Raw genomic sequence first — 22,807 nt, forward strand, 5'->3', positions numbered from 1 at the left:
TTTAGATGAGGGCAGAGGAGGCGCCGGTGCCTTCATCTTTCTCCCTACAAGAGCCTGATGCGCTATTTGATATTTCAACAAGAGCAGAGACGTCAACGACGCAAACGAAGCGCCCGCGAATTCCCGTGGCGGGTGCCCACTTTCCCACGGCGCCGTGCGCGCTGTCTCTTTAAGGCCCCGAGCCCCGCCTCCCGAGGGGCGGGGGCGAGCCGGCCTTGCGCGTCGTCTCGTCCCGAGAGGCCTCGGCTCCTGCGGGCGCTGTCTCTTTAAGGCCCCGAGCCCCGCCTCCTGAGGGGCGGGAGGGAGCCGATGCCGCGCGCCGGCCGGTCCCGGGAGGCCGCGGCTCCCGCGGGCGCTGTTTCTTTAAGAAGGCGGGGCTCCGAGAGGACCCGCCTCCCGGATCTCCGGCTTCCGGCGGCTCAGCGGGTCCGGAACCGGCGGGAGCACCTGAGTCTGAACCTTAGCGGGGCGGACTGGATTTCGGGTCCCCGAGGTGAGGCGGCCTGGACCGCGGGCCTGCCCGGGAGTTCCTGCCCGCTGGGGCCTCGGCCGCTCAGCTCCTGTCCCTAGAACACTGCTCGCTTCTCGGGCTGCTGCCCCCCGCCCCCCGCCCCAGACCAGCTGGGTGCAGGGTCCCCCAGGCTGCCCAGTCGCCCTCCCACCCGCACCTGCTAACTGCTTGGCCGCGCCACCAAGCTCCTGGCACACCCTGCCTCATTCATCGGCCTCTAGCACGCACCGTGCAAATTGGTACCACTGCAAACCCATTTTACAGACGAGGAAACAGGCCTCGAGGAACCCCCATCTCCCCAGTTACAGTGAGAAGCTGCAGAATCGGTAGTCACACCGAGGTCTGTCTGTCTGTCCCGGGTGCCTGTGTCCTCGGCCCCTGGGTCGGCTGAAATGCCTTTACCTTTCTCAGCTTCAGAGCTCCTTTCCTCCAGGCCGTTCCTCTCTCCCTCCAGGCTGCCTCGGTTCTTGGTTGGTTGGTTTGTTTTTGGGCCACACCTAGCAGTGCTCAGGGCTGGCCCCTGGCTCTGATCTCTGTCACTCCTGGTCGGCCCGGGGGTGCTGGGTTGGAAGCCTAGTGGGCAGCTGCCAGGCGAGCACCTTCCCTGCAGTCCTGTCTCTCGGGCTCCGGCCCCTACTCACCCTCTCACAGTGAATGAGATCAAACCTTTGGACTCCCCAGATACGCCTCTTGTAGGTGTGTTATTAATGTCCCCTGCTAACTGGTCATTGCTACTGTTTTTACCGGGACCGAGAACACCGGCTTCACCGAGGGGCTGGGGAGACGGTCCTGCTCCTAACGCTGCAGTCGGGCGTATCTGGGGATGTTTGATTTTGCTACTCTGTTAAGCGCGTCCGTTTCTCCCTTTCAGATCTCCGCAGAGCTGCCTCCTGTCCCAGGGAGAGACCCTCTCGCTGAATGGCAGCGGCGGACGACTTGCAGTTTGAAGGTACGCGGTTTGGAGCCCACCTGCGTCTGTGTGACCAGCCATTCTCGGTCTCATCAGCAGTTTTTCCTGGCAGGGTCAGAAGGCCGTTGCAAACGGTTTGGCGAAAGAATACTGGTCACTCAGAGTTTTCTATTGTTCGTGCCAGCTGTACCCTCCTGCCCGCCCCCTGCCCCGCCCCAGTAGCGCCTTCAGATTGTTGACAGAAATTCTGCATGGTGACTACAGAGCAGGCGTGTAGAGCTTTGTTCCAGTAAACAGTTATTGAGCACCTGCTGTGTACTGAGAGCTGTACTAGATGTAAGAGATGGAGGAAAAGGTAAAAGAGAAGCTCTTGCACGGCTGGAGTAAGTAAAGATGTAAAAAGAGCGCCAGGGAGGTGGCTCTGGGTGAGAGCACGTGCTTGGCTTGTGTGACCACGCCCTTGTTCCGTGCGGCGTGGTCTTCGAACACTGCAGGGTGACTTCCCAAACACCAAGTACTCCCTGAGCACCTGCTCCCTAAGGAAAAAAAAGCCTAAAAAGATAATCCTGCCGACATGCCGTCGTGGAGGTATCAGTGTATCAGTGTTTTGTTAGTCTGACCATGAACCCGAGCCTGCTGGTGATCGAGGAGGAGAAGCTCCCAGGACCGTCTAGCGCAGGAGGTGTGTGTCTGTTAGGTGAGCACTAGAATGGAGCCTGCGGAGTGCAGGTGCAGGGGAAACGTTCCTGCTCGTTACTGGAGTGAGTCGCAGGCTTGGGTCGAGGACCGCCTCGTCACCTTACAGACCCTTGGGAAGCTCTGGACTCTGGTCCAGGACTTTGCAAAGAGGAGCCCATCTAGTCCTTAGGTCAGCTTGATGAGATCGTCATTTATCCTTGTCTGGTCAGTTGGGAAACTGAGGCACAGAGCATTTAAAGAACACAGAATGCTGTGGAGGTTGGGGGGCAACGTTTCGTCAGCAGAGGGACGGCAGGGCCCTGGGGCGGGAGAGTTGCAGAGGCAGAACATAGCGTCAGCTGTGCCGGGTGAGAGACACAGGTGACGCTGAAGGCCGAAGTCAGGAACGCACCCATCTTGCCCCCTGGGACTCTAGATGGACGGGGCCGAGCTAGAACATGACGTGTGATGGTCTCCAGGCGAGAGGCTCGCACGCCCTAGAGTCCAGCCCAGAGGTGCCGTCTGAGATGGGGTGCATGATCACGAGAGGCCACCCCTGTCCCTGGGCGTCCTTCTCCGGGGGCGTTTCTCCCAGAAGCCGATGCTGGTGTTGTCACCTAGACTGTCCTCCTAGGACCCTCTCAGCCCCCGCATCAGAAAGGGCCGAGCTCCGTCCCTCCTCTTCGCGCTGTACATGCCGGGTGCACTTGCATTGTGGTCCTCGTGTTTTTTATACGATTGCAGAGCACTTATGGGGGAGAGCGGAAAATTATGTCTGGTAGGTTTTTTTTAAGTTAAAGAAGAGAGGTTTAGAATGGACGCTTGCTGCAGGCCAGGCACTCTCCTAAGGACGTAGGTGACATCCATTCCTTCCTCAGAGTTCTGTAAGTATTCTCCCCATCGTAGAGCTGAGAACACGGAGGATTATAGAAGTTCACTTACGTAGTCAGATCGTATTAGCAAACGGCTGACCGGGGAGTAAATGCAGTTCTCACTCCGAGTTCTGTTGTCTTCATCAGATTCCAAGTCAGCTGCTCTTGAGCTGAGGATTTTTTTTCAAAGCCGCTTTCCTGCTGTCTATAGGTGGGATCACAGCAACCCTGAGGTCAGAGCACTTTAAGTGGAGCAGCGCTTCCGGCGTGGGGCGGGCCTCTGACGACCTGTGCTCTCATCAGTTTCAGGATTTGGTGATCCGGCCGCTTCCCTGCTGGCAAACCCAGATGCTACCACAATCACCATCGAGGATCCTGGTGAGACCCCCAGGCACCCGCCGGGACCCTCCAGGGCCTCCAGGAGAGAAGAGGACGATGAGTCACTGGGGAACGAGACCGGCGACTCTGACCAAACTGAGGTTCGAGCTTGTCTTTGACGTTGCCCTTTCCCCTCCCTGGGAAGCCAGAGGTGCGTGCGCTCCCGTTTGCTTCCGCTCACTGTCTGCTGTGTGCCAGCTCCAGGGCCCGGCGTTGGGCGTCACTGTGTCTGCGTCGGGGGAGAAGCTTCCCACTGTTTCCCAGGGGACGCTCTGGTGGAGGGATGACCAGGCGTCTGGGAAGCGAGTGGGGCCCGGGAGCCTCCCTGGAGGCACTGCCCCCCGAAACTGGGTGTAGGCGGTGCGGACGGTTTAGGCGACAGTCACCGCAGGTGAGAAGACCAGATGGGCAGTCGGTATCTCCCGTCTTCGCGTCTGCGGAGAGCACAGTGCCCGCGGAGGCAGGAGAGGCGAAGCGTCAGTCTCGAGGGTGACCTGCGTCCTGGGAACTCCTGGGAGCGACTGGAGCGGTTTCGAGCCTCCTGGCCTGAGTGTAAAGTTCAAAGGCGTGTGAAACCCGGCAGCTGTGGGGAGTGTTGCAGGAGGCTGGCGGCCATGTCGGCGGGTATTGAGGCGGGCCAGGCTGGAACCGGCCAACCCTGCCCTGGAGTCGGCGCAGTGGGGAGGGGGCGGGGGCGAGGGGTGGGAGGGGTGGGCTGCGTGCCAGGCAGGCGCCCTCCCCGCCGTCCGGTCACCTCCTGCTCCCTTCCCTTCCCTTGGGTGGGTCGTCCTCGCCCTTGTTCCGGTGCCCCCAGGGCCCACGCCCGTGGTCGGGCTGTGCCAGGCGCCGGGGTGCCAGAGCCTGGCCGAGAAGCCGGCGATCCCGCCAGCCGCTCCCTGCACTGCACCTGCTGACGTGCAGGGGTGCGGGACGCGACTGTGGCTCCCACGTGCAGGGCAGCCGCTCTGCACCAGCCGCAGCTCCCCGGAAGGAGATTCGTCTGGGAGAACTGGTTCGTGCCATCGTGGCCGCCTGGCACGCCCAGGGTTTGCTGCGGGAGGCCGGTGGGCTGGCGACACGGGCGCGAGTCGGCGCTGAGTCCCTCGGCCCGAGCTGACGGGCCAAGAGGAGCGGGCGCTCGGGGCAGCAGCTGCCTCCGTTCTCTCCAGGCCTGTGCCTGACTGGCTGAGCCCTGGGCGTCACGGGGGGCAGTCAGCTTCCCCCAGAGCATCCACCCGAGCACGGAGACCCGCTTCAGACGCCCGCTCACGGGAGCCCAGAGTCGGACCAGATGCCTTTGCCGGTGGCCCAGGTCATTTGACACATGAAGTGGACCTTGGGACTGGGCAGCAGCGGGCCGCCGGAGGCAGGAGGATGTGGAGGGGCGTGAGAGAGAGCGGACAGCGGGGAGGGCACGCGCCTTGCACTCGGCTGGCCCTGGTGCGATTCCCGGGACCCTTGAAGGTCGCCAGAGCCCCTCCTGAGTGATCCCGGAACCCAGAGCCAGGAGTCAGTCCTGAGCACTGCTGGGTGGAGAGAAGGGGAGGAGGAGCGGAGAGAGGAGGGGAGAAGGAGGGGAGAGAGGAGAGGAGGAGGGGAGAGAAGAGGGGAGGAGGAGGGGAAAGAGGAAGGGAGATGGAGGGGAGAGAGGAGGGGAGGAGGAGGGGAGAGAGGAGGGGAGGAGGAGGGGAGGAGGAGGAGAAGGAAGATGGAGAGGGAACAGTCTTGAAACAACCCAAACAGGAAACTGCCCGCTAGCTTCACTTCGTGAGCCGGGCAGAGGGGCCCGAGTTCCAGCCGGTGACAGTTCCCAGCCTCGCCCTGGGCCTGTCTCTGCTGGGGGGGGTGGGGGGGGACGGGCCAGACCTCAGCAGTGACGTGTAAAGCAGCTACTGCCGCTGCTGGGGGCCATGGGGAACCGTCCTTTGTCAGGGGACAGGTGCTGCCCTGCCATTCCGCAGTCCCTCTGCCTGCCTCCCCTTTTCTGCTGGCGGCTCAGGTGGCCTTCCTGGCCTGGGTCTGCCCAGCGGGAGTCTGTGCCTGTCCCGCACCTTGTTTTCCTGGCAGGTGGGCACTTGGAGGCAGCGGTGCTCTGGTGAGCCGGTGTGGGGGGCTTAGGGGATCCAGGCGGGGTTAGTAAGGACGCAGGGTCAGGGGGAAAAGGTATTCCCACAGACTGTTTCTGTGTGTGTGTGTGTGTGTGTGCGCGCGCGCGCACACATGTAGATTTTTTTTTATTTTCGTTGGGGGCCCCACCCCGTGGTGCTCGGGTCTTTCTCCCGCCTCTGTGCTCAGGGATCACTCCTGGTGGCATTTGGGCTCAAACCCGGGTTGGGCGTGTGCAAGGCAAGCAGCCTGCCGGCTGAACTCTCCAGCCTCCACAAGTCGCATGTTGCCTAGTATGTGACCGTTTCATCATGTCCTCCCAGTAGCCCTGTGAGGGGGGGTTTGTTCGCTGTACTTTTTTTTTTCTTTTTGGGTCACACCTGGCAATGCTCAGGGGTTACTCCTGGCTCTGCACTCAGGAATTACCCCTGGCTGTGTTCAGGGGACCATATGGGATGCTGGGAATCGAATCTGGTTCGGCCGCGTGCAAGGCAAACGCCCTACCCGCTGTGCTATCGCTCCAGCCCCTGTTCACTGTACTTTTTAGCTAAGAACGCTTCGGAGAGGGCTGGGAGGGAGCTTGGTGGGGCTGCAGCCGCCTTGCGTGTCTGAGACCCTGGGCTCAGTCTCCACCCCGCGCCCCTGTCACGGCCGCCCCTCAAGAGGAGGGAAACTTAGCCGGAGCCCAGTGGGCAGCCTACTGTGCCCCCCGGTGGCCGTGCGGCTGCAGAGCTGGCCCAGCGCAGGGCAGGGCTGCTGCTGACGGGAAGGTTCCCGTGGTCCACTCGGGAGCCGGGTTTTCATCGAGCTTCGTTTTCCCTCTGACAGCTGCTGGCGGGGCAGAAGAAGAGCTCCCCTTTCTGGACATTCGAATTCTACCAGACGTTCTTCGATGTCGACACGTACCAGGTTTGTGAGCCAGTCTTGCCTCGTCTGTGACGTGTGTCAGAGACTCACCGCTGCGGTGGCCAGTCAGGTCACACAGGCGTCCCAGCACAGGGTCACGAGACTCGAGAATGTCACCGGGAAGGCTCTAGCATCTGTGCTGTCATTTTGTAGCCATTGAATTGATTAAGCTTAAGAAAAAATTTCTTTTCAGCTGACTTACTGCCTCGGATTTTCCAGGTCTTTGACAGAATAAAAGGGTCCCTTTTGCCGATACCAGGAAGAAACTTTGTGAGGTTATACATCCGCAGCAACCCGGACCTCTATGGTATGTGAGCGACCGCCCCCTCTCCACGCCCCTTTCTTTTGCCTCTTCCTTGCTTTGGAGCCAAACGTGGCTGTGCTGAGGGCTTACTCGTGGCTCTGTGCTCGGGAATCACCCTTGGTGTATTTGGGGAGAGCCAATCCTCATACCAAGGATTGAGCTAGGGTCAGCCACACGCAAGGCAAGTGCTCTAACCCCTGTACTACCTCTGTGGCCCTGTGAGTATCTTTTGATTCCCCGTCATCCAGGAAAGTTGGCTTCCTCACCGCCCGCCCCCCCACCCCCCCGCTTCCGGGGAAAGGTGACCACGGCCAGCGTCAGTCCTAGGACACAGTGTGGTTGCTCCAGGCTCACTCCTGGCTCTGTGCCCAGGGATCACTCCTGGTGGTGCTCACGGGATTAGATGCAGTGCCAGGGCCTGCCCTCTGCACAGCAAGCGCCCTAACCACTCTTCTATCTCTCCGGCCCAGCATCGTGTGTCACAGTGAGGGGAGGGAGGCCGAGGGCTCTGGCCCCAGAAAGGAGAACCAGAACCCAGTTCAGTGCTTCACTTCTCCATCTTACACCTGCTCCGTTAGCCTGGCCCTCCGAGGCTGCAGAAGGACCTTTCTGCCCTGTGCTTTTCATGAGAGCATGAATCCTGAGAGTTAGAGCCAGGCCAGTGGGGTGCCCGCGTGCCACCCTTCCTTCAGCTCCGTCCCTTGAAAGACAGAAGCCCTGGGGTTGGAGCAATAGCACAGCAAGTAAGGTGTTTGCTTTGCACATGGATAACCCGGGTTCGATTCCCAGCATCCCATATGGTCCCCTGAGCACTGCAAGGAGTTAATTCCTGAGTGCAGAGCCAACAGTAACCCCTTTACATCGCTGGGTGTGGCCCAGAAAGCAAAAAGAAGCCCCACAGATAGCCAAGGGACTTGTTTCCCCTGGCCTCCTCATTAACTCCTTTTTTTTTTTTTTTTGCTTTTTGGGTCACACCCAGCACAGGGGTTACTCCTGGCTCTGCACTCAGGAATTACTCCTGGCAGTGCTCAGGGGACCCTGTGGGATGCCGGGGATTGAACCCAGGTCAGCTGCATGCAAGGCAAACGCCCTCCCCGCTGTACTATCACTCCGAACCCTCCCCTCATTCTCTCTTACTTTTGGCCCGAGGACCTCCTGAGGAGTGGGCTGTATGTCTGAATGATCCTTGTGGGCCCCTGACCAAGTGCTGGGCACAGACAAATGCCCACGCAACTTGTGAGCATCTTACTTGATGCTGGACACTAAGGATTTAAAGATACAGGCATGGTTGCCCCCAGGAGGAGGGGGAGGAGAAACTGCCATTGGTCGCACCCCACGAGCCAACAAGGCTGGGGCCCAGCGTTCCCCAACCGTCTCACACGAACGCGCTTTATTTCCACACTGCCCGGCACACTTCGCCTCCAGAAGAGAAAATTGCCATTTGGGGCGGGAGACCAGGCCGGGCAGAGTCACAGAGTTAGCGATAAGGACAGTCACGGCCCACACAGACAGGGCTTATGATGGGCACCGGGAAGAGCCTGTGGCCCCACGTGTGAGCCTCCCAGCTCCCCTGGGCAGGTGTCACTGTCATTCTCCTGCCATACTGCTGAGGACTCCGAGTCCCACAGAGGCCACGTTCCTGGGCCGGGATGTAGCTCATGAGCAGCCACGCTCGGGTTCGGGTCAGCCCTGGCGTCCAGGGTGTGGGTTCGTGCTTGGCCCAGAGTCCAGGTGTGAGCCCACAGCCTGCTGCCCGCCAGGGGCCCCAAGAGCTCGTAGACCTGACGGAAGAGAGACGCCACGGTGCGGGGGGAAGAGTTTCCTGGCAGAGAGCGGGGCTGGGCTGGATGAGGGCAGGAAGAGGACAGGACTGCTGGCCGACAGAACCCGAGACGGAGCAGTGAGGGTCACTACCCTGCAGCGAAATCAGAGCTTTTCGCCCCGTGAAAGAAACCATAAGCAATGGAAGGGGTCAGGGATGGTATTTGCAGAGCGCATCACTACGGAGGGGCACAGAATAAGACCATAGATGGGGTGCCTGTCTACCCCGGATTCTGGGGGCAGTGGGCGAGTCACAGATGAGGAGACCCAGCAGGCCAGTAAATGAATGAGAAGATGCTTAGGGCCCCGCCCCATAATTAGGGAAATAAACACATGATCTTATTCCTGGCCATCCTGTTTGTTCTGCGTCTGGACCACACCCAGTGGTGCTCAGGTCTTACTCCTGGCTCTGCTCTCAGCCCTGGCAGGGCTGGGGGGACCCTCTAGGGTGCTGGGGGGACCCTCTAGGGTGCTGGGGGTAAACCCTAGGTCAGCCACATTCAGAGCATCCACCCACCTGCTGTCCTATCTCTGCAACCCCTCTGGTTATCTTTTTTTTTTTTTCTTTTTGGGTCACACCTGGCAATGCACAGGGTTGCTCCTGGCTTTATACTCTGGGATTACTCCTGGCGGTGCTCAGGGGACCATATGGGATGCTGGGAATCGAACCCAGCTCGGCCCGCTGTGCTATTGTTCCAGCCCCTCTGGTGATCTTTTTAAGCAGACATATGGACTGACTTGTCTTCAGTCATTCATTCATTCAGTTATTTCAGCAAACATGGAGTGTTTAGAATTCGGGAAATGCAACAGAATCACAGCCCAGAGTCCCGGCCTGAGATAGTTTATAACCTACTGAACTTAATGAACAAACAAAAACAAGACGTTAGATAGCTTGGTAGTGACAATGGTGAGGGAAGCTTTTGTTTTTGTTTGTTTGCTTACAGGACCACACCTGCAGAGCTGGGGGTTGAACCCAGGGCTCCCCCGTGCAATCCCGGCATTCTGGTCCTGTAAGCCACCCCCAGGGTACAACTTTGAAAATAGAGGACCGGAAATATCTTGTAGTTAGGTAAATTTGAAGCTACTTTACATTAAGAAAGCGGGGAGGGGGATTTTGAGTGAAGACCTGAGGAATTTGGAGCAATGCATGTTGGCTTCTCGGGGAAGAGCACTGAGGCCGAGAGCAGAGGCCGTGAGGCAGAGACTCACGCTGAGTGCTCCGGGAGCAGCGGAGAGATCAGCAAGGTCGCAGGAGCTGGGGGTCTGCGGGGTGAGGAGGGTCTCCGTAGGGCTCTGGCCGTGACGCGGGTAGGAGGGTAGGAGCCGGTGAGTCACAACTTCTCGCCAGTTTCACAAGCATCGGTGCTGAGTGCCAGGACTGTGGCGCATCGGAGCTGTTGCACCTGTGGATGCACCCGCTGCAGCCGTTTGAAGGGGTCCTAACCCCCTAATGCCCGACTGTGCCCGCTCGGGGACATGCGCGCAGCAGGAAGTCAGAACGTCATTCACTGCAGCAGCAGCACGGAAACAACCAAAATAGTCCCCAGAAGGGAAACACAGATGACGGCTGGGCTGGAGGCAGAGCCCGGGCCAGAGTGTGCACGTGACGCTGTGAGGCTGAACTCAGTCCCCGTTACCGCCCGGTGCTCTCACTGGCTGGGCTATCTGGGAGTGACCCTGGCGGCCGGAGCATCACTGGGCCCAGGGAGTATCAGAGTCAAGCCCACGCCCAGCAGACTCATGCCGGCAGGTGGGCTCTGCCAGGCCTGGCTCCCTTCCTCGCCTGCTCTGCTGGGTGTGGCCCCTGTTTTTTAAAAAAGTAAACCTGGGGCAGGAGCGATAGTACCGTGGGTAGGACTCTTGCATGCAGCCAGCCCAGCGTGCCACTGTGTCGGTTGTGTGTTGTGTTTCCAGCACCCGATCCGGGCCTTGAGGTCAGAGGGTGCCTCTAAAAGTAATGGGTAGGAGGCACCGTTTCTGCTTCCTGGTGGATGGACTGTTTTGGCTGCTTGGGTTCACGGGCGAAAATGGTCTTGGTTCTTTGAGGACATGTGGTCAGAGGTTGATTCATTATGTTTATCCAGCAGAACTTTCGGCAGTCGGGGCTGAGCGAAGGTGCCTTGCTCTTGCCTGGCACGCGGCCAACCCGGGTTCCGATTCCTGGCACCCCATATGGTCCCCAGGGTCAGCCAGAAGTGATCCCTGAGCACAGAACCAGGAGTACTGGTGGTTGTGGCTCAAGAAACAGAAACCTGGTGTGGGGCTGGGGGCTCTGGGGAATTGTTCGAATGTTGTTAGCGGCTCCTGGCTTGTGTGTTGTTTTCAGTTGTGAAGCTGTTGTTTCTGGCTGGTCGTTGTGTCTTGCGTCTTGGGGTGGGCGCCCGGCATTAGTGGAAGGGTTCAGAGCCTGGCTCGGGCCGAGGCCTGCAGGGCAGCGAGTGTCCACAGGGGAGTGCCCGCCCGGGCCTGGGGCTCGCTGCAGTGTCCTGGTCGTTCCTTGGCTCCCTGCTCACCCCCAGGAGCCAGCCTGGCCGTGACCGGAGACGGGCCCGTGTCTGCTGCTCGTCTCCCCCCAGCCCACAGTGTTCTCCACTTGCTCGTGTCTGGGGGTGTCTCCAGCGACCCCAAAGGGTATTGCATAGAATGAGTGAAGTCGAAAGCTGAAATCCATAAGCCTCATTAAATTAGGAATGATCTCGCATGCTCCTTCTGGGGTAAAGCCAAGGACGGGGCTCGTAAACGTCAAGCCACGTGCTGTGAGGACTTTGCCAAGTAGGCCCTGCTCGTCCGCTCGGTAGAAGGCTTCGTTTCACTCGGTTTTCTTTTCTTTCCTGTCCGCTCCACCTGCCTTCCTTTGGTTGTGATGGACGCTGCTCCTGCACAGCCCGGGGGCATGTTCATCCCTGACTCTGTGGTCCTTGCTGGGTCCCCAGGTCAGGGCTCGGTGCATGCCCCCTCCGTGCCAGTGCCCGCCAGGCTGTGCACGCCTTTAGCTGTGAGCCTTGCACGTGTGTTCCTGCGGCTCACATGCTTTTTAGACTTGCACACTCCTGGCTGTGGTACGACTGGAAATCACAGACAGTTCCGGGGATCACAGATAGCAAAGCTGCCAGGATCACACGCTCTGCGTGTGTGTGTGTGTGTGTGTGTGTGTGTGTGTGTGTGTGTGTGTGTGTGTGTGTGTGTGTGTGTGTGTGTGTGTACACCAGGCCTGTGTGTGTGTGTGTGTGTGTGTGTGTGTGTGTGTGTGTGTGTGTGTGTGTGTGTGTGTGTGTGTGTGTACACCAGGCCTGAGCTCAGGACCACATGTTCCCACTGTGCTGTTCCTGAGGGCTGTAGTGAATGTTTTATGTTCACTGAAACAGGGTAAGCTGGGGCCGGCCTGAGAGATACTGTAAGGGTTCAGGCTTACGCCTGGCTTGTGGCTGACCCCAGTTTGGTCCTGGGCATCCCGTGACCCCTCAGCATTGCCAGTGGCAGCCCCCGAGGACCCTCAGCATCACTGGGTGTGGTCCTGGCATTTCCAGGGCGGCTCAAGTCACCCTTGGCACTGCAGGGCCTGAGCAGCCTTGCGTGCTCGGGCTCTGCACTGAGTCACCGGCCTGGTTGCCCAGGAGACGCAGGAGTCAGTCTGGGCAGGGGGGACAGCGGGTAGGTCGCTTGCCTTGCTAGGTTTGGTCCCTGGTGTCCATGTGGTCCCTGAGTACAGAGCCAGGAGTAAGCCCTGAGCATAACCAGGTGTGCCCCCCACACACCAAAAAAGAAAGATCACTGGGAGGGACCCTGGGACTCCTGAGCATTGCTTGGGAGACACCACTTCCACCCCCAAAAAACTTGGCTGTTACGGATAGTCATGATAGAACACCCAGGTTAGACTGAGTGGAGGTTACTCGTATGTACACGTGTACCCTCCCCACACCCTCGAACACATGTCAGTGTACGTTTGCTTAAATGCGAGTAGAAGAATCCAGCCAGATGGACAGGTATTCACAGGGTGGTGAGCTCTGGGGAGAGGAAGCGCAGGGCTAGGGAACAGAGAGGGAAGGAAGTTGAGTTTTCTCCATGTTCCCCTTGTACGTGTTCCTTTATTTTGCTGGAGGTCCAGAGGCCAGACCTGGCAGTGCTCAGGGCTTCCTCCTGGCTCCGGGACCATAGGGGGTGCTGGGCACTAAGCCCGGGTGGCCACGTGAAAGGCCTGCACCCTACCCTGCACTATCACCCTCCTTTGTACTTCTTGAAGACTGAGCTGTGTGCATGTTACACTTCTTCACTCAGTCAATGATAAAGACTTAAACACACACAGACACAGACACACACACACATGCACGCATGCATGTGCACACACAGAGCCATGGTGCATGGCAGATTAAATCATCTCTTCCCGAGCTGTTGGGTCTGACCTGCTCTTCCTCAGAGACCGCAGAAGGAGTGCTCTGATTTATTTTCCTCCGTAATCTGCACTTGCTCTAGCCTGGTAAAGATTTACACAAAATCCACAGACTTTTTTTCTGTGTTTTTTTTTTTTTTTTGGCAGGGGGGTAGGGGTAGGGGGAATCCTTCAATAAAAGGACCTGAAACAAATTTGTGTGTTTATACACTTAATCATGAAAGGTGTCTTGGCCTTCGCCTCCCACGCCCTCCTGTCTTTCTAAGTAAGCTAAGTACTGGATTACGTTTGATCTTTTCAGAAAGAAAATTCCTGCTCAATGAGTATCGATTAGATCTGAATTCCACTTCCCCTCGCTTACAAGAGTAGGACATGGAAAATAAGAAATCACCCTGTTCTGGGGCTCGAGGACTTGAGCTCTGTTTTCTCGCGCCTGGATTTTCTGGTTCCCGTTGCAGGCCCCTTCTGGATCTGTGCCACGCTGGTCTTCGCCATATCCATCAGCGGGAACCTTTCCAACTTCCTCATCCACCTGGGAGAGAAGACGTACCATTACGTGCCCGAGTTCCGAAAAGGTTGGTACGTGGCTTGACCCTAAGGATGGTCCCTTCAGAACCGCGAGCCCCCGTCTCCCTGTGGGCTCGTGCCCCCCCTCCCCGCTTTCTCTCTGTGTGTTTCAGTTTGGGGCCCCTCCCTCCTCTGACCTTGGGGGTCTCTGCTGGTGCTGCCGGGGACCACACCCACCGTGGCCTGTATGCTGAGCACGCGCCACAGACCAATGAACTACCCTCTCTGGCCGTGCAGTCTGTAGTTCAGGGTCAGGACAGACTTCCTGACTCAGAATTTGCCACTCCTAAATATAGACAGTTGCATTGTTTGCAGATGTGGCTTTTGGACCACATCTGCCAGTGCTCCGGTGTTGCTCCCAGTTCAGTGCTCAGGGATCACGTGGTGTCCAGGCTGAAGCCCCCAGGACCCCTGCCTCCTGCAGAGCCCGCACACTGGCCCTTTGGGTGATCTCCCCACCTTGTGTAATTTTTTTTTATTGTGGTAAAATATATGTAATGACCAACTGACTGTTTTAATCTTCTTTAAGTTGTTCGTTGGTATTGTAAAGAGTCTTTTGAACACCTTCAAGCAAGGCCCCAATAGTAATTGGAATTTATCCAAAGAAAAATGTACAAAATAAGTGAAAAATGATGTGTCCGAGTCTCCATTGTGACACTGTTGGCATCACTCGAATGGCAGGAACGATAGTGTTGCTCTTTCCTTTTCTTGGTTCTGGGGCCACCCCTGCCGGTGCTCAGGGCTCCCTCGGCCCGGGGCCGGGGCTCGCTCCCGTCAGGGTGCGGGGACCCACGGGCGGTGGCTGGGACCCCGGCCCTGGGAGGGCGGCACTGTGTTCCCCTTTTGGTTCTTCTTTTTCAAGTTGCGATGACTCTGCTCTCTGGGTCGTAGCCGCAGCCCTGAGGCCCTGCAGCACCTGGGCACTGCTCACGGGAACTCAGGCTTGGGGGCAGCCTGGCCGGGAGGGGGACGCAGGGAGGGGTGTCCCCCCACAGGCTGCCGGGCTGTTCTCGTCTTCCGGTCTCCAGACTTCCGTTCCTGCGACAGTCTCAGAGAACTAAAGAAAGCAGCCCAGCTTCCAGGGACAGCTGATGGCTACCCCTGATGGGGCTCTGTGGCACTGAGACCCTGCCCCCGGCCCCCGGCCTCGGCCCTCTCCTGTCGTCCCTGCCCCCCTGCATCTCTGGGCATGACCCAAAAACCAAAACTAAAAATAACACAATTGTGTGTCTTAGCCAGATTCTGCCTGTAACCCCGGGGGTGCCTTTGCGCTTGCCAAGAGTGTCCGAGTCGCTCTCTGCTTAGGTCCTCGTGGGAGGGGCTGGGTGGGGGCTGAGCCAGGCTCTGTGGTCTCTGCCCTGGGAGCGGGAAGAGGAATCCACTAGAGCTGCTGCTGCAGAGCAGAGGGAGGCTCAGAAATAGGACAAAACGTGGCTGCTCTGAGGAGCCACGGCAGAGCCACTCTCGGGGGACAAGGACACCCCGGCCTGCGTCAGGCCATTCCTGAGCCCCTGGGGGTCCTACTGCAGTGACGGGGGGACTCTGAACAGCAGAGCCCGTCTGGACCAGCGCGTCCTCACAAGCTTGCTCAAGACAGCAGTGTCCCCAGTTACACTCGGAAAGAGGACGTGTTCTACAGCGGGGAGGGCGCTTGCCCTGCACGCGGCCAACCCGGGTTCCATCTCCCACATTCCATACGGTCCCCCGAGCACCACCGGGAGTAATTCCTGAGCACAGAGCCAGGAGTAACCCCTGAGCACCATCAGGTGTCGCCTCCAAACAAGACAAAATAGAAGGAGGAAGACACGTTAACCTCATAATTCCAGGGACCATGTGGTACCAGGGATGAGTCAGGGGCTCCCACATGCAGAGCATGGGCTCCCGCCCTTGGCGCCATCTCGCCGGGGCCCCATCCATGAAATATAAGAAGATATTCCCTCTGTTTAAATACTTGTGTGACCCGTTCAATGTTTCAGTTGTACATTTCAGTTATCATTTTGGGGGGCTGGAGAGATAGTACAGTGGGTGGGGCACTTGCCTTGCATGCAGCTGACCCTAGTTCCATCCCTGGCACCACATACGGTTCCCTGAGCACAGAGCCAGGAGTAATTCCTGAGTGCCTCCAGGTATGCAGGTGTGGTTCCAAACCTGGTAAAATAAAATAAAATTCTGCGATGTCTCTTTGCAGCTAGTACGTGAACGGTAGGAAACGCGTGAGCACCTGCTGGCCCTCGCCACTGAGACGCCCCAGGGCTTCCTGAGCACTTGATCCTGGCGCGTGCCGAGTGCCAGGGACCAGGCCAGGCTCAGCCTGGTGGGTCCTGTTAGGGCCGTGGGGGTGTAGCTCCAGGAAGGTGCGGGGAGCCCTCTGGTGGCGGGCGGAAGGCATGACGGGAACTGACCCTTGTCCCCGGGCCCCTCAGTGTCCATCGCGGCCACGGTCATCTATGCCTACGCCTGGCTGGTGCCCCTGGCTCTCTGGAGCTTCCTCACGTGGAGAAACAGCAAGGTCGTGAGCATCGTGTCCTACTCGTTCCTGGAGATCGTGTGCGTCTACGGGTACTCCCTCTTCATCTACATCCCCACGGCGGTGAGTGCCAGCCGGGTGGCCAGTCCCGGTGCCATCCTTTCGCCACTTGACGGGCACCTGAAAAATGCCGCTTGAATTCAGGGTGGGGGCACTGAGGGCTTCGCCGAGATGTTGCTGAGAGGGTTGTCCTCCTGGGTGGTTTCGCCTGAGAATGCAGGTGGCCTCGGGGCCTTTACAGACGTGCCCTGAGGGCCAGGGAGGGTGCTGGCCTCGCATGGGCGGACCCTGGTTTGATCTCCAGCACCGCATGGTCCCTTGCACATCACTGGGGTCGGCCTTGCAGGCCCCTGAGACTGCTTGGGTGGCCCAGATAACCAGTGTCCCCCCAAGAGCCGGTGCATCCGCCAGGCGGGCCGAGGGCTGCGGGGAGGGGCCCTCGGGCCCCCTGAGCGCTGCTCGGGAAACCCTCACCTCCCACAGAGACCCCCCAAGGCAGCCCCCTCTCCCCCCTTGCCTTCCAGGTCCTGTGGATCATCCCCCAGACGGTCGTGCGGTGGGTCCTGGTCACCGTGGCCCTGGGCGTCTCGGGCTCCGTGCTGGTGATGACGTTCTGGCCGGCCGTCCGCGAGGATAGCCGGCGTGTGGCGCTGGCCACGGTCCTGGCCATCGTGCTGCTCCACCTGCTGCTGTCCGTGGGCTGCCTGGTACGGCTCGTTCTCTGTTCTCGGGGGTGGGGGGTCAGGGGGACACAGCAAGCGGGAGCCCCGGGCTGCCGGCCACGCGGGCCCCGAGGTGAGGTCCTGAGACTCGGCTTCTGTCTCTGGCTTTACCCAAGTCCTGAAGTCGGGGTGGGCCTTGGGGCGGTGCTGCCTGTGGGGGCCACCGGTGGTGTTCTGCACAGACTTCGACAGAGTGTGGACATGGACGGTCTCGCGGACAGGAAGGTAGGGAATGAAGGCAAGTGTAGGAACGCAGCTCGTGTGGAAGGGAAACAGCGAAACGGTTTTGAGTTCATGCTTGAGGTGTCTGTTTTGTTTTTAATTGTTTTGTTGTTGTTTTGGGGCCACAGCTGGTGCTCCTCAGGGGTTACTTCTGCCTCTGTGCTCAGGGATTACTCCTTGCGGTGCTCAGGGAACCATAAGGGATGCCGGGGATCGAGCCCGGGTCACCCGCGTGCAAGGCCCTCCCCGCTGTGCTCTCGTTCCTGTATCTGTTGAAGGAGAACGAGCGCTGCTGTCAGATGGGCCCAGGCTGAGCCCAGGCCGGCTCCGTCCAGCTCCGCCTTACAGGGGAAGGGCCCTGAGATCAGGTGGGCATGCTGAGTTTCAGAGAAAAGCGTGAGCACACGCAGGACTCGAGCATTCAGTGGCCGAGGACTGCTCCCCTGGCTGGTCCACGGCGATGGATGGACGCAGGACCGGGGAGAGGAGGAACTGGGCCCCGGGCTGGTCGGTCGTCAGTTTATTCCTCTCTCCTCCCCCTCCCCGTGTAGTCCAGTCTCTCCCTGACGGCACAACCGTAGTCGTGGTTTTGGTCGCAGTCCCAGACATCACAGTTCCCTCGTCCTCGTCTCCCCTAGAACTCAGTCCTGTACCCCTCTCACCCCTTACAGTGTAGTTATGTAGCGATCATGAAGGGTGGGGGTGCACACAGGTGGGGTTGAACATTGTCATAATAACAAACAGAGGTAAGGCCACTCCTTCAGATAAGTTCTCGGGTGTTAACTCAAGGACAGAATCTCATCTGAGGGTTCAGCGCTCCAGATTACTAGGAGATCCGCTCAAGGGTGGGATTCCATCCAGGGTGTATTGCTTTCTGCTTTCCTCAGCTAGTAATCCATTTAGACAGTCCTAGTAAATTTACTTCTTTTTTGTTGTTGTTTTTGGGTCACACCTGGCAATGCACAGAGGTCATTCCTGGCTCATGCACTCAGGAATTACCCCTGGCGGTGCTCAGGGGACCATATGGGATGCTGGGATTCGAACCCGGGTCAGCTGCGTGCAAGGCAAACGCCCTACCCGCTGTGCTATCGCTCCAGCCCCGTAAACTTACTTCTTATAATATTTCTAACAATGTCATTTTGTATAAACACAGTAAGAGATATATTAAGCTTTAAGGGTGGCTCTTCCTGGTGACATCTCGCTGTATATCCCAGACCACAGTCCTTAGGCCAGGTTAGTCTTTACTAACCTCAGCAAGGTCCTTATTCAGTCACTTCTTTTTCGGTTTGTCCCCATGTTAAGAGTTTGTCTCCAAGTTAAGAGTTTGTCCTATGACCATGCTCTTAACTTATTATACTTATGGTGCTTAGCTTGTCCCCTTTCGATGCCAGGGAGCTTACAGCTTGCCCTGGCTCCATCCAGTCCTGTTGTTGGGACCCTCCTTTGGGAGTGTTAAGAAGTAAGGGCAACTGGGGCTGGAGTGATAGCACAGCGGGTAGGGCGTTTGCCTTGCTCGCGGTCGACCCGGATTCGATTCCCAGCATCCCATATGGTCCCCCAAGCACCACCAGGAGTGATTCCTGAGCACAGGCCAGGGATAAGCCCCGAGCACTCTTGGGTCTGACTCAAAGACCTACGATGACAACAAAAAAGAACACGATATGGGCTTCAAATCGTCGGTGACAGAGTTCTTAGGTAGACTGACAGCCGTGCGTGCCTGGCTCGGGACGGCCCGCGCCAAAGACACCGGGGCTTGTCGGGGGGGTGTTTGTGCGGTTAGACGCTCCTGTAACTAGAACCTGCCCGTGGAGATTGGCTTGGCTGGGTCTTTGTTGAGACCCGGAGGGCCCACAGGGGCAGGGCGGCATGTCCAGTCCCAGGGTAGACCCTGGGCCTGTCCCTGCCCTGTCTGACCAGAGGGGACTGCTCCCGTGTCCCCAGCCCGTGCTCCTGTCCCTGGCTTATGCACAGGTTTTTTTTTGTTTTGTTTTGTTTGTTTTTCTTTTTGGGTCACTCCTGGCGGTGCTCGGGGGACCATATGGGATGCTGGGAATTGAACTTGGGTCAGCCGCTTGCAAGGCAGACACCCTCCCCACTGTGCTATTGCTCCGGCCCCTTAGGCACAGTTCTTTGTGCACTCCGAGACAGCTTCTGGGAGGGGCCGGGCAGACGCCCTGGGAACACATCTCCAGGAAGTCTTTTGGAACCCAGTTAACCTGGAGCCCCGGGAGGTGGGGACCCTCCAGCGCGTCTGCTGCCCCCTGCTGGCTGGTGGGGAGCAGCGCCCAGCGGGGACCGGGCTTTGCTCCTCCTCCTGAGCCCGCCCCCAGGCTCTGACTTTGAAGGAACTCCCCCGCCTTGGAAGCACCAGCACTGGGCTGGGACGCTGGTGAGGCCCTGGCTCACGTCGGGCCCTCCCACCTCGAGACAGGTCGCTCTCCTTGCTGGGTCGCCTCTCGCCTCCTGATTTTGACGGTTAACTTGCGGGGGGAGCGGGCACAGCACTTCCCAGACTGTAATCCCCAGGCCGGAGTGGGGAGCCCAAGTCGGCCTGGCTCTGCCCGGCACTGTCTGGAAGGGCCCACCCAGCGCCCTGGGTGTGGCTGTTGGGGACGTTCATGCTGGCTGTCCGTCTGTGCGGGTGTCACCTGGGCCTTGGTGAGAAAGACCCGCGGGCGCCCGGAGCTGGTGTCTGCGGGCGGCTTCTCTCTCGTCGGGGAATACGGAGTCAGGGGCAGTGAGTGCTCGGCCAGTGGGCCGAGGGGGCCAGGAGCAGAAGGGCCGTGGCTGAGTGCGGTGGGGGATCCCCAGGGGGCAGCGGCCCTGCCAGCGTGCACGTGCGGGGCACCACAGAGCTCACTGGCGCGTTTGCTCACCCTCCGGGCTCTGACCCTGCAGGCTTACTTTTTTGATGCCCCGGAGTTGGACCACATCCCAGCGACCGTCGCTGCTCCAAATCGGACCATGGTGACAGCCAAGCCCAGCTGAGAAGAGGAGGCTGCGCCCCGGGCACGTGGTACAGCGCAGCGCGCCGAGCAAGCGTGTGTGTGTGTGTGTGTGTGTGTGTGTGTGTGTGTGTGTGTGATAGTGCAGTATGCAAGTGTGTCTGTATGTGTAATAGTGCAGTGCACCAAGCGTGTGTGTGTGTAACAGCGCAGTGCACCCGAGTGTGTTTACATGTCTGTGTGTGTAACAATGCAGTACACAAGCGTGTGTATATAACAGCGCAGCACGCCAAGCATGTGTGTGTGTGTGTAATAGTGCAGTATGCAAGTGTGTGTATGTATAATAGTGCAGTGCGCCAAGTGTGTGTGTGTAACAGCACAGTTTACCCGAGTGTGTGTTTATGAGTGTGTGTATGACAGTGCAGTGCACAAGTGCGCATGTATAACAGTGCAGAGCACTGAGCATGTGTGTATGTGCAACTGTGCAGTGCGCCAAGCGTGTGTGTGTGTGTGTGTGTTCATAACAGTGCAGTGCACCAAGCGTGCATGCGTGTATGTAACAGTGCACTGTGCCGAGCATATGTGTGCACCCATGCGTGGAACAGTGCAGTGCACCAAGCGTGCATGCGTGTATGTAACAGTGCAGTGTGCTGAGCGTGTGTGTGCACCCATGCGTGGAACAGTGCAGTGCACCAAATATGTGTGTGTGTGCCCTTGTATGATGGTACAGTGCAGTGTACCGTGTGTGTGTGCCCTTGTATGATGGTACAGTGCAGTGTACCGTGTGTGCGCACGCGCTTGTGTACCCTTGCGTGGAACAGTGCAGTGCACAGAGCCTGTGTGTGAGCTGAACTTCAGCTGGCCGTGGGCGGGGCAGCCTGCTGCACTGTCTCTCCAGCCCGTTGTGTCTCTACAATCAAGTCCGTCTCCAGGGCCCCCAACACTGGACCAGAATAAAATTCAGTCTGCGGCCCTCGGGACACCTGCCTCCTTTAAACGAATCAGCAGGAAGTGCCCTCCAGTTGCACCTGGGGGTCCTGCTGCCCCCGAGTCTTTCCAGGGACCTTCCTCCCTGCCCCCCGGCTATCACCCACCTTGAGGAACTCTGCTCCTTAGTTTAACTGCCCACCCCATGGCCCGGGCACAGTGGGCACCCAGCCAGTAGGCAGTGAGTGAGTGAGTGAAGGAAATGCAGGGAGCGGCCGGAAGCTGCGCTGTGTTGCCGCCACAGGCTTCCTGTCCGTGCTGTCCTCGGCAGAGCAGGGCGTGTGGCCCAAGGCCGAGGCCTGGGCAGCGGAACTGAACTCAGATGGGCGCGTGCCCCGCCGTGCGTTCGCAGTGTAGGACACTGCAGGGGGAGTGGAGTGGCTCCCACATGCACCCGGCCGTGCAGGGAGACTCTAAAGGGACGTCAGCAGTGGGTGCTGGAAGTCATATTCAGTTCTGTTGGATTCTCTGTCTCTACGCCCACAGTATGTGATCTCCTTTCTACTGTTGATACTGATGGCCATTTTGTTAAATAAACCTATGGATCCATGAGTTCATCAGGAGTTTTAGCACGTGATACGTCAACTCTTTCTCTGTTTTTTAGGGAGAACTTGATTGTTTTGCTTTTGGGCCACACGCCGAGGTGCTCAGGGGTTGCTCCTGGCTCTGCACTCGGGAATTCCTCCTGGCGGTGCTTGGGGGACCATCAGGGATGCCGGGGGTTGAACCCGGGTTGGCCTTGTGCAAGGCGAGCACTGTACCTGCTGTACTATAGCGAGAACGTCTTTAGGAAAGCCTTCCTGGCCCCGGGGGGACAGCGGTGCTGACGGGGCCTGGTTTTCAGACAGGCAGACCTGCTGGCGTCAGCTGGCGAGGGACAAGGGCCATCCACACTTTCGCTCCTTGAAGGCGACTCTCCTTATGTTTCAGTGTTCGGGGTTTGGAGTTGGTTCTTTCGGACCTGGCAAGCAGGAAGACCAGAGCTGGCGGGAAAGGCCCAGGACTGGCAGCTCCTTCCCTGTCCCCCCGTTGCTGGCTGGAGGCGCCCCGAGCCCAGAGACCCTGTCGGCCCCCAGCAATTAAACGGTGTTTGGTGTGTATGTCTCCTCTTTTCTCGCTGGCTCGTGAGCACTGTGTCCATGCGTTGCTTTGGACTGAAATACAAAGGCCTGGCCCGGGCTGCTTGCCCCTCCCTGCCCAGGCCTGAACTGGACCCACCCTGGTTGGAGTGACCTCCAACTCGGGAGTGACCTCTTCGCTGCGAGCACCTGTCCTCCTGAAGTGGCCCCAGGTGTGAGCCTAGGTTGGGCTCAACTGGGAGGGGACAGTCATCTTTGTCCCCAGGTTGTTGAACCAGAGGATGCCGGGGAATCTCCCAGCATCAGTGCCTCACCTGGTGACCTCGACCGCCGATTCTTCCTGGACACGTGACCTGCAGCGTCTGGTGGCTGCTGGGGCCAGGCATGCTCACCGTAGTGGACAGGACTAGAAAGGGACAGTGGCCCTGCCCACCCCTCAGGCGGGAGCTGTGGGTTCAGGGGCTGTTGGGACACAGGTTGTAGAAAAGCTCTTCTGAGCCCTTCCAGGCCCTTCCCCAGGTGGCATGGCTCGCTGGCCAGAGGACATTGGAGGGGGACAGTGGCCCTCACTGAGGCTTCCTTCCACCCTTACTCAGAAGGGACCCGCAGGGCTGGCTGTGGCAGGACGGGTCACGGTCCCTCCCGTCGCTGCTGCCCTGTCAGGGCAGGCGTCCCGTGAATCCTCAGTGTGGCACTAGGTCACCTGGGACGTCATGCTGACTTCAGCCGCACCAGCTCCGGGTCCCCAGGGCCCTGCCAGGTGCTGTGTCCCACTCTCTGTGCAGACACAGCATGGGCGGCGGGCACAGCGGGCCACACGCACGGGCCTGACACAGCCTTTACCTACCTCCCACGTGGCCGTTCCCCCTTCTCACAGCTCCCGAG

The 22,807-nt window shown here is 58.8% G+C and overlaps 1 protein-coding gene across 3 annotated transcripts; it reads left to right on the forward strand.

The window, feature by feature from the left end:
- Positions 1–332: 332 nt before the first annotated feature.
- Positions 333–21,942, forward strand: YIPF1 (Yip1 domain family member 1). Of its 3 annotated transcripts, none has more exons than XM_055138791.1 (10): positions 333–493; positions 1,383–1,460; positions 3,275–3,450; positions 6,284–6,364; positions 6,581–6,668; positions 13,332–13,448; positions 15,864–16,030; positions 16,492–16,674; positions 19,810–19,920; positions 21,774–21,942. In XM_055138791.1, exons 2-9 carry the CDS (start codon positions 1,430–1,432, stop codon positions 19,897–19,899), a joined length of 933 nt encoding a protein of 310 aa, XP_054994766.1. In that variant the 5' UTR covers positions 333–493; positions 1,383–1,429; the 3' UTR covers positions 19,900–19,920; positions 21,774–21,942. The 3 variants fall into 3 exon arrangements, with proteins under 3 accessions (XP_054994766.1, XP_054994765.1, XP_054994767.1); XM_055138790.1 differs by having other exon boundaries at positions 337–493; positions 19,810–19,927; positions 21,774–21,940; XM_055138792.1 differs by lacking the exons at positions 333–493; positions 1,383–1,460; positions 3,275–3,450 and adding an exon at positions 4,457–4,661 and having other exon boundaries at positions 19,810–19,927; positions 21,774–21,941.
- The last annotated feature ends 865 nt before the right edge of the window (positions 21,943–22,807 follow it).

The sequence above is a fragment of the Sorex araneus genome, chromosome 5 (assembly GCF_027595985.1).
Source record: "Sorex araneus isolate mSorAra2 chromosome 5, mSorAra2.pri, whole genome shotgun sequence".
Lineage (NCBI taxonomy): Eukaryota > Metazoa > Chordata > Mammalia > Eulipotyphla > Soricidae > Sorex > Sorex araneus.